The sequence below is a fragment of the Misgurnus anguillicaudatus genome, chromosome 10 (assembly GCF_027580225.2).
Source record: "Misgurnus anguillicaudatus chromosome 10, ASM2758022v2, whole genome shotgun sequence".
NCBI lineage: Eukaryota > Metazoa > Chordata > Actinopteri > Cypriniformes > Cobitidae > Misgurnus > Misgurnus anguillicaudatus.
In genome coordinates, this window is record NC_073346.2 from 3858183 (window position 1) to 3873624 (window position 15442).

The 15442-nt window shown below is 37.3% G+C and overlaps 1 protein-coding gene and 1 non-coding gene across 4 annotated transcripts; both read left to right on the forward strand.

The window, feature by feature from the left end:
• Window positions 1–431: 431 nt before the first annotated feature.
• Window positions 432–14224, forward strand: ppp1r8b (protein phosphatase 1, regulatory subunit 8b). 3 transcript variants are annotated; one of them, XM_055211301.2, is made up of 7 exons: window positions 432–585; window positions 841–901; window positions 4445–4598; window positions 4699–4916; window positions 5421–5565; window positions 13570–13634; window positions 13744–14224. In XM_055211301.2, exons 1-7 carry the CDS (start codon window positions 536–538, stop codon window positions 14095–14097), a joined length of 1047 nt encoding a protein of 348 aa, XP_055067276.1. In that variant the 5' UTR covers window positions 432–535; the 3' UTR covers window positions 14098–14224. The 3 variants fall into 3 exon arrangements, with proteins under 3 accessions (XP_055067276.1, XP_055067277.1, XP_055067279.1); XM_055211302.2 differs by lacking the exon at window positions 841–901 and having other exon boundaries at window positions 469–585; XM_055211304.1 differs by lacking the exons at window positions 432–585; window positions 841–901; window positions 4445–4598 and having other exon boundaries at window positions 4866–4916; window positions 5476–5565.
• Window positions 3153–3315, forward strand: LOC129449417 (small Cajal body-specific RNA 1). Its single transcript, XR_008646158.1, has one exon.
• Window positions 14225–15442: the final 1218 nt, after the last annotated feature.

Below are 15442 nucleotides of genomic sequence, written 5' to 3' on the forward strand. Positions count from 1 at the left end.
ATTCGTTAGTAACATCAACATTGAAAGTGTTTAGAAACATTAGAAGAGTGCCATTTCAGACTATATATATATTTTCATATTTCAAATCCGAGTCTGGAAAGCAGCATTGCTTGTGGTGTCTTGTATCATTTACCCAATAGTGTCTGTCAGGTTTCCGAGTCTAGGCGTATCCTTTAATGCCGAATAAAAAATGCAGTTAATCTCAGTTTACAATGGATAAATCAAATGAATTTAGAATAGGGAAGTATTTTATTTTATATACATACGATATAAATATTATTTAATAGTATATCGAGTATTTTGCCTACTGACTACACCACTGAGATTGCCAGTAACGTCGACTAATTAATATTCATGAGCAAACCTCCAAAAGAGTTCGTTCATTTGGCCCTATGATTTGGCCAGACCCGCACATTTCGAACGTCATACCTTTCAGCCTATCAGCGAGGACTACGATGGAAACGTTACGTTACGTATGCATTATTTATGAGCCGGAAGACGTTTACTAGTTCGACGAGGGAAGAATGTGTTAAAAATGTCAACAAATACTGCAGCGAGGGATCCACATTTCGAGTGTCCGTCATGGTAAATCTCACTGGAATGCTTACTGGTCACAGTGCATGAGTTAACTGTTATTATATCCGGACAAATACTGCAGTTATTCAGGATAACAACAATGTTTTAGATTGTAACTTAGGGAAGATCCAGCACGAGAACACAAGCTTAAATGTTTTACAAACAGCACAGAAAAGCATATAATCTCAGAAGCCACACGCTTATAATTGTCTTTATTTAATAAGGGAGATCCTAGCAAACTCGTTGAGTTTTGTTTTATTTCAGGGCAGGAAAGCCTCCAGCAGGACTTCATTTGGACGTGGTGAAAGGAGACAAACTTGTCGAGGTATTACACTGAATCGGTTTTTTAAGGGTAACGTTAGATTTTATTTAACCAGCACGTTTCCTGTAAACTTAACGTTACTCTATATACCCAACATATTTCTAAACATTATGATGAGCCATATATGAGCACATAAGAATGAGACAATAAGGTTACGCGCGGACACGTGTGTTTACAATTGTTTACCCTTGCAGAATCTGCAAAATGTTGATTATTAAAAAAAAGGGGGATTTTGGGGTAACTATTCTAAATTGAGTCATTGTTGAGTATCATGGACTATATGTAAACATCATTACATAGCTTGTTCAAGATTCAATTTGTATGATCCTTTATAATTTTTGACATTTTGCAGATAAATGGGTATGTAAACATATTAACATCAATGTATATACTGTACACTGAATCAAAACATTATGACCACCTGCCTAATATGCTGCTGATGCTAAAACGTTGCTAATCTGCAAAATCCCTGATGGTGTTTTGTGGTATACAATATCTAGTACCAAAACACTTGTAGCATCTCTGGGGAATTTGGAGACCAGGTCAACACCTTAAACTTTTCATTAATGTTCCATTCCTGAACAATGTTTGAAGCATGGTGCATTTTACTGTAAGCGGTCTGCAACAATGTTTAGGTATGTGTCAAATTTACCCCCATATGAATTGTCAGACCCTGTTTTTCCCAGCAGAACATTGCCCAGACCATCACATTCCCTCCACCGGCTTGTTGTCATCCCACAGTGCATTCTGGTTTCGTGATTTCCTCAGTTAAGCAGTGCACATGTATACAGCCATCCACGTAATGTAAAACAAAATTTGACTCATTAGATCAGGCAGCTTCTTCCAAAGGTCTAACTCAGATGCTTGCATTTGTCCGATGTAGGAGTTTTAGGGTGTTTTCAGACCTGAGCCTTTGTTTGCGCTTTCTCTTGGTTCGGATCGTTTAGGCATATGTGAACATGGCAATCGTGCTCGGATCCACACCAAAACAACCAATCAAAGGCCTCCTGAACGAGGTGGTCTCGACCCGATTCCAAAGAATTCTGTAGTGGTTCAGTAAAAGTGTGAAAGCAATCCGACCCAACGGACCAATGAACAGGCTCTTATTGCTATTTTAACCATGAACATACTCGATAGCTCTTTGGTGATGAATTCTGGTGAGCAGAACATCAATGCCATTCAAAACCAAAGCGCACCTGTTTCTTATAAAATGTCTTTGCAATCGGTACATGGTAAGATGGGTTTCCCGCCTAAGTTTTAATTTCTGCTCACAATAATAAAGTAATATAACCGCACTTGGCAATAAAGCCACCCAATTATCCGCAAAGCTGCTTTCTGTCAATCCTGACGGACAACTTTGAGCAGAATCACGGAACATAAACAGATGCACTCTGACCAATTAAATGAGAGATTACTCGCACGTGACTTGTACTTACAAATTCTGGTTCATTTGGAAATTCCCTTGTGAATGCAAACCGAACCAATGTGAAATTGCAACATTGTTGCTATTTAACCCCCAGTTTTGGAACAACGCAATCTATTTACAGGTGTGATAACACCTTTAGGTGGTGGACAGGGGTCATCATAGGCACTGTGTGTTGCAACATGTCCCTTCCATCTTGAAACTTTTTTGTGACTTATTATGACACAGTAGACCTGTTGGCTTGGACGACATGGAATAGTCTTCATTGCTTTTGTGCATCAATGAACCTTAGGTGCCCAACATCTTGCCACCGGTTTGTGAATCATCCCTCCCCGGATAACAGTTGGTAAATTCCCATCACCACTGACCAGGAGTGACCCACAGTCCTTGTTGTTTCAGAGATGCTCTGACCCAATCACCTTGCCATAACCGTTTGACCCTTGTCAGTCGCTCAGATCTTAATATCTGCTTTTTTTACCTGCAACTTACATGTTGATTACAAGAACTGGTTGTTTGCTTTGTCACTTAACCTACCCAGACCTTGTGTGGCCTTGTTTATGAGGTGATCAATGATTTTCACTTCACCTGTGACTGGTTGTAATGTTTTGGCTCATCATTTGGTGTGCGTGTATGGTGTATATATAGTGCAGTGTAAATGAATCCTTAATGTGCGTTTTCTGTACAAAATTTTATACAAACTTAAATGACATAAGGGTAAATGATGCAGGAAATATTTATATTCTCATTCCTTATGTTTTTACTAAAGATAAGAGGTAAAAAATAGAAACACTTTTCTAACAGGGCTCAGTTGCAGCCTTGAATGCAGCAGGAATGCACCAGATACTGACCTGACAGCCTGCAGCTCAGCTGAGACTGATGCATGCGTGACCATGACTGTCAGATCGAAAACGGTGCTACAGAAACACAAGACCCTGAGATTTAAGCTCTGAGCGGGGAGTCACTCTCTCAGGTGTTATAACTCTAGGGCACATTGTGATACATTAATCTTCAGCCCTGTCCCGTGAAGTTAAAGCTCCCATAACACATGCTGTTTCTGCTTATTTCATGTTAATCTTGAGTACCTTTAGAATAGTATTACATCTTTCATATCTATTCATATAGTATACGTTTTATCAGATTTATAAAAGACAGATCTGCTGTAGCGATTATTTCAGAATAAACCCGACCCCTTGGAGGCTTCAAGCAAGCAACACGCACACAAAACATCCAATAACTTATAATTCACTACATGTGTGTTTACATTATATGAACTTATGTGCTAACTCCCAACCAAACACAGACATTTGATGCAGTTTTACCTGACCACCCCATTTCAACAAAATCTAGCGTTAACAAACAGATACGCACAACTCCGTATAAAAAAACTATATTTGTTGTTTTCATAATGCTGGGTTTATTGGGAAGGTAAACAAGCTTAAATTTCACTTACAAACTAAAACACACTTCTCTGGTGACGTTGATTTCTTGTCATTTGTTGGTTGGTGTGTGCGTGCGTGCACTGCATTGGTTAAAGTGCCTATTTAAGGGCTTCCACTGTACTTCCTAGTCCTACACTAAAATTGCCCATAAAAGAAATAAAACAAGATTGTTACGTATGAATCTTTCAAGTTAAAAAAAAACTTTCCAAAATTTGTACAAACATGGCAAAGTGCATAAATCCAACTGCTTTTTTGACTCTTAGCCTATTTTTAGCATGAGGAATCCAACTCTTAAACAGTTTTGATAAGTCAGAATTAATAAAATAGCTTTACCCCCCCCCCCCATCTTAAGTATATGCCCATGTAAAGACTGGTGGTGTGCTGAAGATTTTTTATATTCTTAAAGTTAATAATATATTACTTGCACTTTAACGGTGATGCTAACAGTGATAAAACTTAGTATCATTTAGCTAATAGCTAACTTCTGAGTGGGTCGTCTGAACAGAATAGAGAGGATAGACTAAATCTACCAATTAACATTAGCAATGACCCAGACATTGATGTAGTCCCTGCTTATACCTTTAGTTAACACATTTATTGAATCGCTGGATGTATATTGTCAGATTTGTGCATATGAATATCAAAAAGGTAAACCGATGTACTAATGATGTGATGTTTCTACAGAAACTGATCATTGATGAAAAGAAGTACTATTTGTTTGGGAGAAACCCTGATGTCTGTGACTTCACCATTGACCATCAGTCATGCTCTCGTGTCCATGCGGCCCTCGTCTACCACAGGCATTTAAAAAGGGTCTTTCTCATTGACCTTAACAGCAGTAAGTGTAAACAAATCGAAGATTTCATAAAAATCCCTGTGTAGTGTGTTTCAGTGGTAGGCAATGTTTGAATCAAATATTTACACTAATTTACTTGTAGCACATGGTACATTCCTCGGACACTTACGCCTGGAGCCACACAAGCCTCAGCAGGTTCCTATCGACTCCACGATGTCATTTGGTGCATCAACCCGTGTCTACACCATCCGGGAGAAACCTCATACCCAGCTGAGCTCTGGTGCAGGGGAGAGTAAAATTGGTGATGATGAGGAGCTTAAAGGGCTTCTGGGACTTCCCGAAGAAGAAACTGAACTTGATGTACGTACAGTACCTGTCATAATTTTGGCAGATTATTCATGGTCCAGTTTTATCCGGTGTCATTTCAGTTTTCCCATAAACTATATAGACCAGGGGAGTCAAACCCCGCTGGTGCCATCTCACCAGACTAAGCCTGCAGATGTTAATTATATGGTTTAGGTCTGTTTTATTTGTGTTGGATTTCTTATTTAGGAAGAATTTAAGACCTAAGTTCATGAATGACTGCTATGCATGAGTTCTGTTACTTTTAAGTATTTATTGTCTGCATCCAGAATTTTAAACAGTGAAGCTCTGAAGTAACCATGGATGATGTTTGCACATCTGGTTGAAAATAACCCTTTGTAAAGAAAATTTTCAGCGATTAAAAGAGAGAAACACACATTTCCTGTCCAAACTTTTGACTGATCGTTAGCACTCATTTTACAAGCAGTTGAACTCGTGTTTAAATGAAAGAACTGTTACTTCCTCAACATTTCTTGGTTTCTTTTTTGGCTCTTATGGCAGAACCTGACAGAGTTTAACACTGCTCATAACAAGCGCATCTCTACCCTCACTATAGAGGAGGGCAATCTGGATATTCAAAGACCCAAGAGGAAAAGAAAAAACTTCAGAGTTACCTTCACCGAAGAGGATGCGATCATTAACCCAGGTAACGTCATAAAGAAAATACATATGGAAATAATGTGTGAACCAATATAAACTAAACTGACAATCACAGATCAGAGTTTTGGTAACCTGTGGAATGTGGCCGACCCTATTAAAAATGAGATAATTATTTTGCCCCCCTTAAAGTTAATTTGGATTTACCTATCCTAAGGGGCTTTTCACTTCATGCGTTTTCTATGATCGGATAGCTATCCGATCGTAAAAAGACTAGGTGTAAATGCCCTTCGAAACGTTTTCCAGACGTATTTAAATCCGATCGCTCAAACCACGTCAGGAGGTGGTCTGGGACGGATTTCAGATGAAACTGGACAAGTGTAAATACATCTTTCAGCGCATAACTCCTCCCAAACGTAAGCACATAACCCAGAAGTTAGCCGTCAAAGAGGCAAACAAACAAAGACGACACGCTGGTTGCTTATGGAGTGACGACAGCGGGTTAAAAAAGCTTCCTAGAATCAATAAAAGAGTCTAATGACAAACTCAAATGATATTAAACAAAGAAATAAAACTTAGAGAGAGAGTTTTGTGAATGCTTTTCCCATCATGGACCTGTACATGAAATCACCGCGCTGTCACTTTCCTGCTGCGCTGTACTGCGAGCTTCAGCTCATGCCAAGCAAGGAGACGTGCGTCCCCTTCCCAACATACAGTACAACATACAGTAAGTGCTGCCTATTGTTGCATAAACGTCATCTTAAGTTTTTTAAGGCGGAGTAATAAATAGTGTATTTGCATTTTGGGCAGGGGTAAAAGATCGGTTCATATCCGTTTTGCCAAGACGCATTTATGTGGCCAAATTTAAATGGCACAGTTTTAACAAATCAGATAGCTATCCGATCAGAGAAAACACATGAAGTGACCAGGTATAAAAAGGCCCTAAGTGTACTTGTACACACGTTGTATAACCACTCATAATTAACTTTCTTTGCCTTGTTGCACATCATTCATTGTCAGTAAACCTTACGTTGGAATTGCTGAAATTAAAAGGCGGCTTCCCAAACTGGGCTTAAGTCTAATCCCGGACTTGCATGAAATGCATGTTTGAACTGTCTTCAGCTTGTTGCACTCACATATCTTAAAATATGTCATTGCCATTGTTTTGCCCCAAGATGCACACCAGAAATGTTTTTGTAAGGTATGTTTGTTGAAAGGCCTGGTAGTGGCTTAAAGCGATACAAGCCAAATATAAAATTAACCCATTTTACTCACTCTTAAGCCATTTGAGATACATATGTCCATCATCTTTCAAACAAACATAATTGAAGTAATATTAAAAATGTCTTTGCTCTTCCAAGTTTTATAACACCCCTTCACAGTTCACGTCACAGGCGGTTCCCACTGCGCATGTCGGGGTCAGAAAAGTCATTACAGCAGATTGAGTTGCGTATTATTCGGTATCATCAAAAATGCCTACTTGCGTTGGGGCTTTGAAAATCGCACCAGGTCTGCCGTTAAGTTTTTCGGGATTCCTGCAGAATCTCAAAAACAAAAAATACAACATCTGTGGCTGCAAGCAATTAGACGTGCAGACTGGGACAATGCAAATATCAAAGAGGCTTGTGTTTGTAGTGCTCACTTCATTTGATGTAAGTCGTCATTTTCAGCCCTGTTAGATTAAACTAGAAAGCCTAAATGGTATGATCAGTTTGACCCCATGCAGCACGTGCACCCGATAGTCATTCACTATTTACCTTGAAGGGGTCCATATGGGACCAGGGAACAACTTTTTAAGTTTGAAGCCCAAAAAAGTGCATCTTACCACCACAGAAGTAATCCACAAGGCTTTAGTGAGTTAATAAAGGACTTCTGAGGGTAATCGATGTGATTTGTAAAAAAAAAATACATATGAATAAACTATAATGATCTTGCATGGCTTGAGGATGAGTAAATCATGGTATAATTATGATATTTGATTGGAGTATCGCTTTAATCTACACCCTGTCTGGCAATTTACCCCTAAAGGTTGTGGAGATTAAATCTTAGTGATCGGTGCAGTTTACTTTAGTCTTGCAAGGCTAATAAAACGCTCTGACTGTTTGAAAAATGTAGCTTTTTATCAGTGATATTTCTCAGAAAATATTTCTCACAGATGTCACTTGTGAGATATCACACATGTATCTGTGACAGCCCTAGCTTCTGTTTACCACAAAATTCGCATAGCAGCCCATATATGTCAAACAGGAAGCTGTGGTCATAAAAGCAGATTAAGCACAATCGTTTATTGTTCTAGAGTAGACAGACCAGGGGCCTCATTTATAAAACTGTGCATAGGATCCTTACTAAAAGTCTACGTATGCACAAAAGCCAAAAGCACGCCAGCAAGCAATGTTCCTTTTATAAATCACAGATCACCTGAAAGTGTGCATATGTGAATCTGCCTCATATCTCGCCCTATACACGCCCATTTTTAACCATAAATAGTCAATGCAAATCACCTCCTGAATGCGGATCCTAATATTAATGAGACTGGCATTCAATTGTTAGTTCGTAAGCTAAATGTGCCAAACCTTTGGCGAAAGTGACTGCGGTTACGTCCACTGAGTGGCAAAAGACAGAGCGGCAGAATTTGTGTACAGTGTGAAATCAGTGAAAACACAGGGAAAACACGTCGAAATGGGAAAAAACTGTTGTCCGATAGACTGTACTAACAAATTAACAAGAATTCGGAGCTATCGTTTTACAGACTGCCAAAAACACAGAAAGGAGAAGTAAATTGATCGTTCATGCCAACGTCCACATAGCACAGGTTTGTTGACAAGTTGCTAGGGTCACTAACAACCAGAGGTTTTACTTTCTACTTTTTTTTAAGTTTATCCGTGTCTTTCTTTGGAAAACATACATTCCAAAGCATATTATCATAATTTTTACTCTATTACATTTCATTAATACAAGTTTTTGTTTTACATTTAATATTTAAGTACATTAACGTACTTTTACTCAAGTTAAAGTACACAATTTTAATGTAATTAGGTATTAAATAAATTTTAATATGCAATATTAAAGAATACACAGTATGGCGTAGTTCACTTTCTCGCCATCTGTGTCGCCAATTCCCATTAAGTGTCCCCAGAATGTGCGTACGCATGGGTCAAAACCAATTCTGTGTGAACGCGTTTTCGCCGCTGCCCGGCCTGCCAGTAAAATTTTACTGGATAACATGTTAGCTGTCACGTGGCACTTTTCAGTCTTAAAGGTCCATCTAGCAGTGAGATTATGAATTGCAACCAACAGCTCAGTCCACAGCTCACCCCTACCTTTCGAAAAGCATAGAGAAGCTACAATAGCAGCCACAGGTCAAACATGTCATTATCTGAGACAACGTAGTAACAAAACGTGCTCTATAGAACATTTTGTCTGTTTTAGGCTACTGTAGAAACATGATGGTGCAAAACAATACACGTAATTGAATGACAGCTTTAGCATCCCACTGTTTTCTATTGAGAATAAAATCTGACCTACTAGTGTTTTACAACCATAATGAAAATAATATTAACATCAATTAACTTTAATATTTGCATCTGTCACTATGATAATAGACACATTTCCAGAGTTACACTAATAAATGTGATTGTCAATCCTAAACATTAACAGTGTAAACATCTGCATCTCCCTCACAAAATAGTTTGCATAATTATTAATAGCCATGTAAATTTCAGCTTTGTTCACGTTTTTTTTCACCACTTTCAAATCCCCTGTGATAATTCTGACTCTGTCTAGCCATGTTCTGCTCTCTTAATATGAAACCACCATAGTTTTTTCCGTTATTCTTAGTAATTTGGATATTAAACTGCATATTAAATGTCTTGACTTGTGCACTTCATATTGGAGGGAGGGACCATTGTGTAAATTGTGTTAAAAGGTAGGCCTACTGTCTTAGACGCTATGCACTTAACTCATTCCCCGCCAGCATTTTTTGTGATTTTCACAAAAGTTTCACAAAATGCCTTCCAGGAAACTTTTCTTATATAAATATATAAACATACAAGTATATCAAATGAAGGGACAGACCCTCTGCTTTCGAACAAACAAACAAAACAGGAAAAAAGTTTCACCCTATTTTCAAACAAACAAACTGCTTTCAAACAAACAAACAAAACAGGAAAATAACGTTTCATCCTATTTTCATTTGTTCTCTTTTTATAACCTCTTAAATATGGTTTTCTTCAAAAATACCAAATTTGTTTTTGCTTCAGTTTTTAAAGCCATCTAGTGAACAATAGGGGAATTGACCTATGGCTAAGCCACGCCCCCTCCACTCACTCGGACAAACAATCAACATTCGGTGATAGGCGCTTTGGCAACTGTCACAGTAGGAGACATTTCACAGGAGGCAATTGATGATTTTTGGAGACAGAGAGACTATATATCATCTTGAAGTCACCAAAACGGAATTAACTATGCATTGGAGGGTTATATTAATCATTTTATTGTTAAAGGTCGACGAAAAGCTTCAGCTCCACTCAAGAATTTACAGGTCACAGTGTAAACGCAATAAATCGCATCTCGTTGCCATCATGATCAAATTAAATATGTAACTTACAGGTCTAAGTTGCATACGTTTCCAGGACAAGCCTTTTTACCATCGTTACCAAGAGTACCTATCCGTTAGTTTGGTGCTACAGTATTAACATGAATCATTCAGCACAACCTTGCTATTACAAATAACATTTGTTATCTCGGTTATTTACAGATACGTTAATGAAGCTAAGTGACATGATGTACAAAGCAGCTAGAAGCTAACGTTAACGTTTTCTAATGCTAGGCTAACACGCTACGTTAGAGATGTTAAAGATAACGTTCAAATACGTAGTTGACTTAGCTTAGAACAGGTGTAGACATCCTTGTTTAATTTATCCATGTTTAGTTGGTGTTGGGGTTCTACTGCATAACTTAATCCAGAGCAAACACTTATTTCGGTTGGGATGTGGCTTGGGAAAGGGTAAAAAAATATGCCGCGTCGCGCAGCCTTTCGGGATACCTAGTGTTGGAGTTGCATGTACCCATGCAACACCGTTTGACCATTTTAAACTTAAAATGACACGAAAAAACATAAAAACTAATGAAGACTAATTAACTGCAATGCATTTCAATGGACGTGAAAACAGAGAATGTACGAGTGTATTGGGTTAGCTAGCGCACTGTGATTGGCTCATCGCGTTTGGGGGAGTGGTTTCACCATAGGTCAATTACAGATTACCATAAAAACTCATCAGGGATTGGCTAGTCAAAAAAATATCATTTAGTTTATTGTACTTTTTGATGTCGGTGTTAACTGTTTTGCTGTCAGGCTGAAATGTAACCATTCAAGCAGGTAAACTTTGCTTTCAAATGGTTTGATAGCCATCACTGAGCGACCACTGAGAGCTTGAAGTGTCCAGTGCTCTACAGTTCATTTATAGATGGAATGAGTGCATCTTCTGGGTTCTTAAAGTTTCCTTTTTGGTGGTGGTGGGGGGGGTTAATGTGAACATACTACTCCAACAATTTATAGTACAAAAATCATGTAGAATAGTTCATAAGTGTGCAATTTTTGATCCACCGCGGGTCTCCAGGATCAGGGACTCACCCATTTTTGTGCTGTCTCCACTGCAAAATCCTTCCAGTGCATTGAAATGTTAGTTTCCTAAACATTCCCGCAATGCAACGCAAAAACCATAGAGCCTTGCTGCTCCCTGTGTTCTCTTATGCTGGACTCACACTACTGGATTATCGATAAATGACAGACTTTTAAAATAATGACAGCGAAACAAGCTACTGTACTGGTCCTGTGGATATTGCAGCTGGAGAAACAAACAATGTACATCAACCTGCCAGACAAACTATTTTAAATAGTGAAATAAATTCCCTACTTGATTCGCGTTGTTCACTATTTTAGAAATTCATTTTCTAAAATATCTTAAAAACAACAGAACATGATGATTCATACATGGTCACATCACGCAACTGCAGCTCTTCTCAGTATAGAAAAAAAGAGAATAAAATAAATAGGCCTACACTAAATTGTTCACAATGTTTCACTTTAATAATTAGCATATTAACTAAACTTATTTTAAATGATATGATGATTTTGGTTCTGTTTTGTAAAAACGCACAGAAACTGATGTGTCAAAAGGGACATCATGTTTTTTAAAAAAATATTTTACAGACCCAAGATGTTTAGTTGTTATTGTGAGTGTACAGAAACAAAAGTACAGCATTTACAGTTTCGAATAAAACGGTTACTTTTATCTGTATGACGAATGACGCGGCGCGAATTGAGCGTTTTGTGCGAATTGAGCGTTTCAAGCGTTGGCGCGAATTTAGCGCTTCGAGCGTTGACGCTGATTTGCGGCAAATGCTCGAGTTGAAAAATCTGAACTCTGGGTGATATTCGCGCCGCGTTAACCAATCACGACCTTTCTCTGGTAGTGACGTGATTACAGGAAGCGAGCGGACAGTGGAGGATGTGTTCATTTTTTACACATTGTTTTGTGTTATTGTAACACATTATGTGACATTTTGTGTTTATTTTGTGTTCAAATAAATATGGGACAACACAAGATGTGTTAAAACAACACAAAAACTGTGGTTCCAATAATAACACATTTTGTGTAGATAAGGACAACACATTAAATGTGTCGCTCTTAACTAGCCTTAACGAACCTTAACAAGACACAAACTGTGTTGTTTTAACACAACTGTTTTTACTGTACAATAATCTGTTTGGAAGGAACAGGAAAATGGAGCATTAATATAAAAACTTAATTGGACACTCAATTCCATAATTCTGTAAAATAAAAAATGTATCTGTTAAAAATATTTTTAATGGGTAAAAATAATAAGATATATTAAGGTAATTCATATATATTAATTATTAGTTCATGTTAACTAATGTAGTTAAAGGAATATTCCATTTTATTAAAAGAAAAATCCATATAATTTACTCACCACCATGTCATCCAAAATGTTGATGTCTTTCTTTGTTCAGTCGAGAAGAAATTATGTTTTTTGAGGAAAACTTTGCAGGATTTTTCTCATTTTAATGGACTTTAATGGACACCAACACTTAACACTTAACTCAACACATAACAATTTTTTTTCAACGGAGTTTCAAAGGACTATAAACGATCCCAAATGAGGCATAAGGGTCTTATCTAGCGAAACGACTGTCATTTTTGACAAGAAAAACAAAAAACATGCACTCCCAAACCACAACCTTTCCAGCGTGACCTAAAGTAAATGCGTAGTGACGTAGGGAGGTCACATGTTACATATATAAAACGCACATTTGCGGACCATTGTAAACAATAAACTGACACAAAGACATTAATTAGTATCAGTTGACATACAATAACGTAGGAACGGTCCTCTTTCTTCACACATGTAAACACTGGGGCGGAGTTTCGCGTTCGTCCTCTGTGACCTCTTGACGTCATGATGTATTGCGTGGATTCACGTTGGCGCATCACGACCGGATCTAGACGAGAAGTTGTGCTTGAAAAGTGTTTGTTATTTTTATTGTCAAAAATGACAATCGTTTCGCTAGATAAGACCCTTATGCCTCGTTTGGGATTGTTTATAGTCCTTTGAAACTCCGTTGAAAAAAACTGTTAAGTGTTGAGTTAAGTATTAAATGTTGGGCTCTATTAAAGTCCATTAATATTAGAAAAATCCTGCAATGTTTTCCTCAAAAAACATAATTTCTTCTTGACTGAACAAAGAAAGACATCAACATTTTGGATGACATGGTGGTGAGTAAATTATCTGGATTTTTTTCAAGAAAATGGACTAATCCTTTAATATTGTGTTTTTAAACTTGATTAATTTATTGTCTTTTATTTATTTTTTTACATTTAAAAACCAGAATAATGTAAAATCAGCTGTGTGTTGAGATCTGTTATACACTAATGACCCATAGGACTGTATAGCAGTGCTTTTCTGACATCTGCTACCTGTTAATACACTTTGCATACATAATGTTAATTGTTTCTTATTAAAACTCCTTTAGAGGATGTTGACCCCTCCGTTGGACGTTTTAGAAACATGGTCACAACAGCTGTTGTACCTATTAAGGTAATTTTTGGCCATTACATCTAAAATTGCTTACTAGCTTAAAGATACTTATGTAATTCTATAGTTTTACTATGTAATAATTCTCTTTCTTTATGTGCTTAACCCACAGAAAAAGAGAATGGCAAGCATTCATGCGCTAGGAATCGAGGAAACCATAACGCGACACATGCACACTTTTCCCTTGCGTGGTGGACTCTATAGAGACCTTCCTCCTACCAGTCACGAAGCTCAGCTTACAGGAACTCCTAGTGGGGCCACGATTTTAGGAGGACTGCCATTACCCTTGCCCAATCCTGCACCAGATGTGGACTTTGCCAATGAAATGCCACAAGCCCCGGTCACCCTCAATCCCACACCCTTAACTGGTCCATATGTGTCAGAGTTCCTCAATGAACCTCGCAAAAAGAAATATGCAAAAGAGGCATGGCCTGGAAAGAAGCCCACCCCATCGTTGCTTATTTAGCCACAAAAATAGCACAGGATGTGGTTGACAGGTCTCTTCACAAAAACTTTGTCATGCTTGAAGTTGACAGTAGGTACAAAACGATTATAGAAAGTATTGTATTAAAAGACTTTATTTGAGCTTTAAAGCAACATTTCTGACATCATTATTTGCTCACCTACATGCCATTCCAGCACGCTGTCTTTATTTATTTATTGTGAAATAGGAGATTTTAAAATCTTTCACAGTTTGTTTTTCTTACACTGACGATGAATGGTGAGATATATAGCTCCTGGCTCTTAAGATCCATAGATTTTTCATAAAACAGTTCATCAACTTCAAAGTCAAAAGCTGTTTGTGAGAATTCATTGCTTATCTGCCCACTTTGTAATCTCATTTGTACTCATGTTAAGTGCGGCCACTGCAGGGTTATTATCATAAACAAAAACTATCACGAAAACTGAAAGCCTTTTTGGTTGCTAACACAAAATTTCCGCCGAACTATCTGATACTATCGTCGAATCTGATATTTGCTTTCGCGGATAATCAACAATTTGTTTAGTCAACAAATAATTATTAGTACAGGGATGTCGTCTGTTATAGAAATGGACACTCGTAGACAGAACTTGCATTGATTTTCAGTTGTTGTGCACAAACAAAAGTTTGTACAAATAGGATGTGTTGATTTACTTTAAATTCTGCTGGGTTATTGTTAACCCAATGCTGGGTAAATTTTAAACAGGGTTAATAAATAAACCTACGCTGGGTTGTTTTAATGCAATGCTGGGTTGTTTTAACTCATGATTGGGTTAACAACAACCCAGCATAAGTTTATTTATAATCAAACATGTTTATTTATGCATATTATATTTACCCAGCATAAATAATCTAACAGAATTTAAAGTGTTGGTTGGTGTGGTATTTGTCTCGCCATTCCTCTACTTTGATTGGCAGGACTAAATAAAAAACAAACCTTATTTAAAAAAAAATCCTCTTATTCTTTTTATTTTCAACATTTCCAGATTTGCCAAGGTGTACACTTTTGACCGCTACAATGATATTACGCTAAAGACTAAAACTATACTGAAACTAAATAAAAACTAAAAGTAATGATTTTTGATAAATAGAAACGAAATCAAAACAATTTATTCACCACTTAAAATAACTAAAACTACACTGAAATAAAATAACACATTACAAAACTAAATAAAAATAAAAACTAGTATTTTTTAACTATAATAATCCTATGCCACTGTCCAAAACAGCACATTTGCATTTGAACAGTTTCTTTTTGTCAAATTAGTTCATATGTTTTTGTGACCATGCAACATTTTAAAATATGGCTGCAAAGTATTTAAGGTGCCAA